The sequence below is a fragment of the Plasmopara halstedii genome (genome assembly GCF_900000015.1).
Source record: "Plasmopara halstedii genome assembly, contig: Scaffold_555, whole genome shotgun sequence".
NCBI classification, from domain to species: Eukaryota; Oomycota; class Peronosporomycetes; order Peronosporales; family Peronosporaceae; genus Plasmopara; species Plasmopara halstedii.
Genome location: NW_020187475.1, coordinates 878,763 through 879,087, shown reverse-complemented (window position 1 = coordinate 879,087; position 325 = coordinate 878,763). Strand labels below are relative to the sequence as shown.

Below are 325 nucleotides of genomic sequence, written 5' to 3'. Positions count from 1 at the left end.
CTAATATAGATGATTTCATGGAGTTGCGGTCTTGTCCACATTAATTCAGTGAGATTTATATTGTGTTATGTTGATGCGTTCGATCTGCGAGCTTACGTGCACATCGGGTCTTAAAAACGGGATCTATGCGTCATTCTATTTTCTGAAAGTAGTTTGCAAGATGCAAGATGCCTCTTCTAAAAAATTGAAAACTTATTGCCCCATCGTCTTTCCAGAAGTCACAAGTTGTGGATTCGAAGCGACGCAAGATGAATACTCAACACATAAATAGTTCGTGAAGCGTGCATTCTTAAAAACTGCACTTATCCTTTCAGACAACTATGAA

General features: G+C 38.5%; 1 protein-coding gene across 1 annotated transcript in view; it reads right to left on the bottom strand.

Annotated features, from left to right (window-relative positions):
* Positions 1–192: 192 nt before the first annotated feature.
* PHALS_11701 (uncharacterized protein) overlaps positions 193–325 on the bottom strand; it is a gene marked incomplete at both ends in the record, with an annotated part of 620 nt that continues 487 nt past the window's right edge. The window contains one exon of the mRNA XM_024727109.1: positions 193–318. Coding sequence (XP_024577719.1) covers positions 193–318 — 126 coding nt within the window. The remainder of the gene's footprint in view (positions 319–325) is intronic.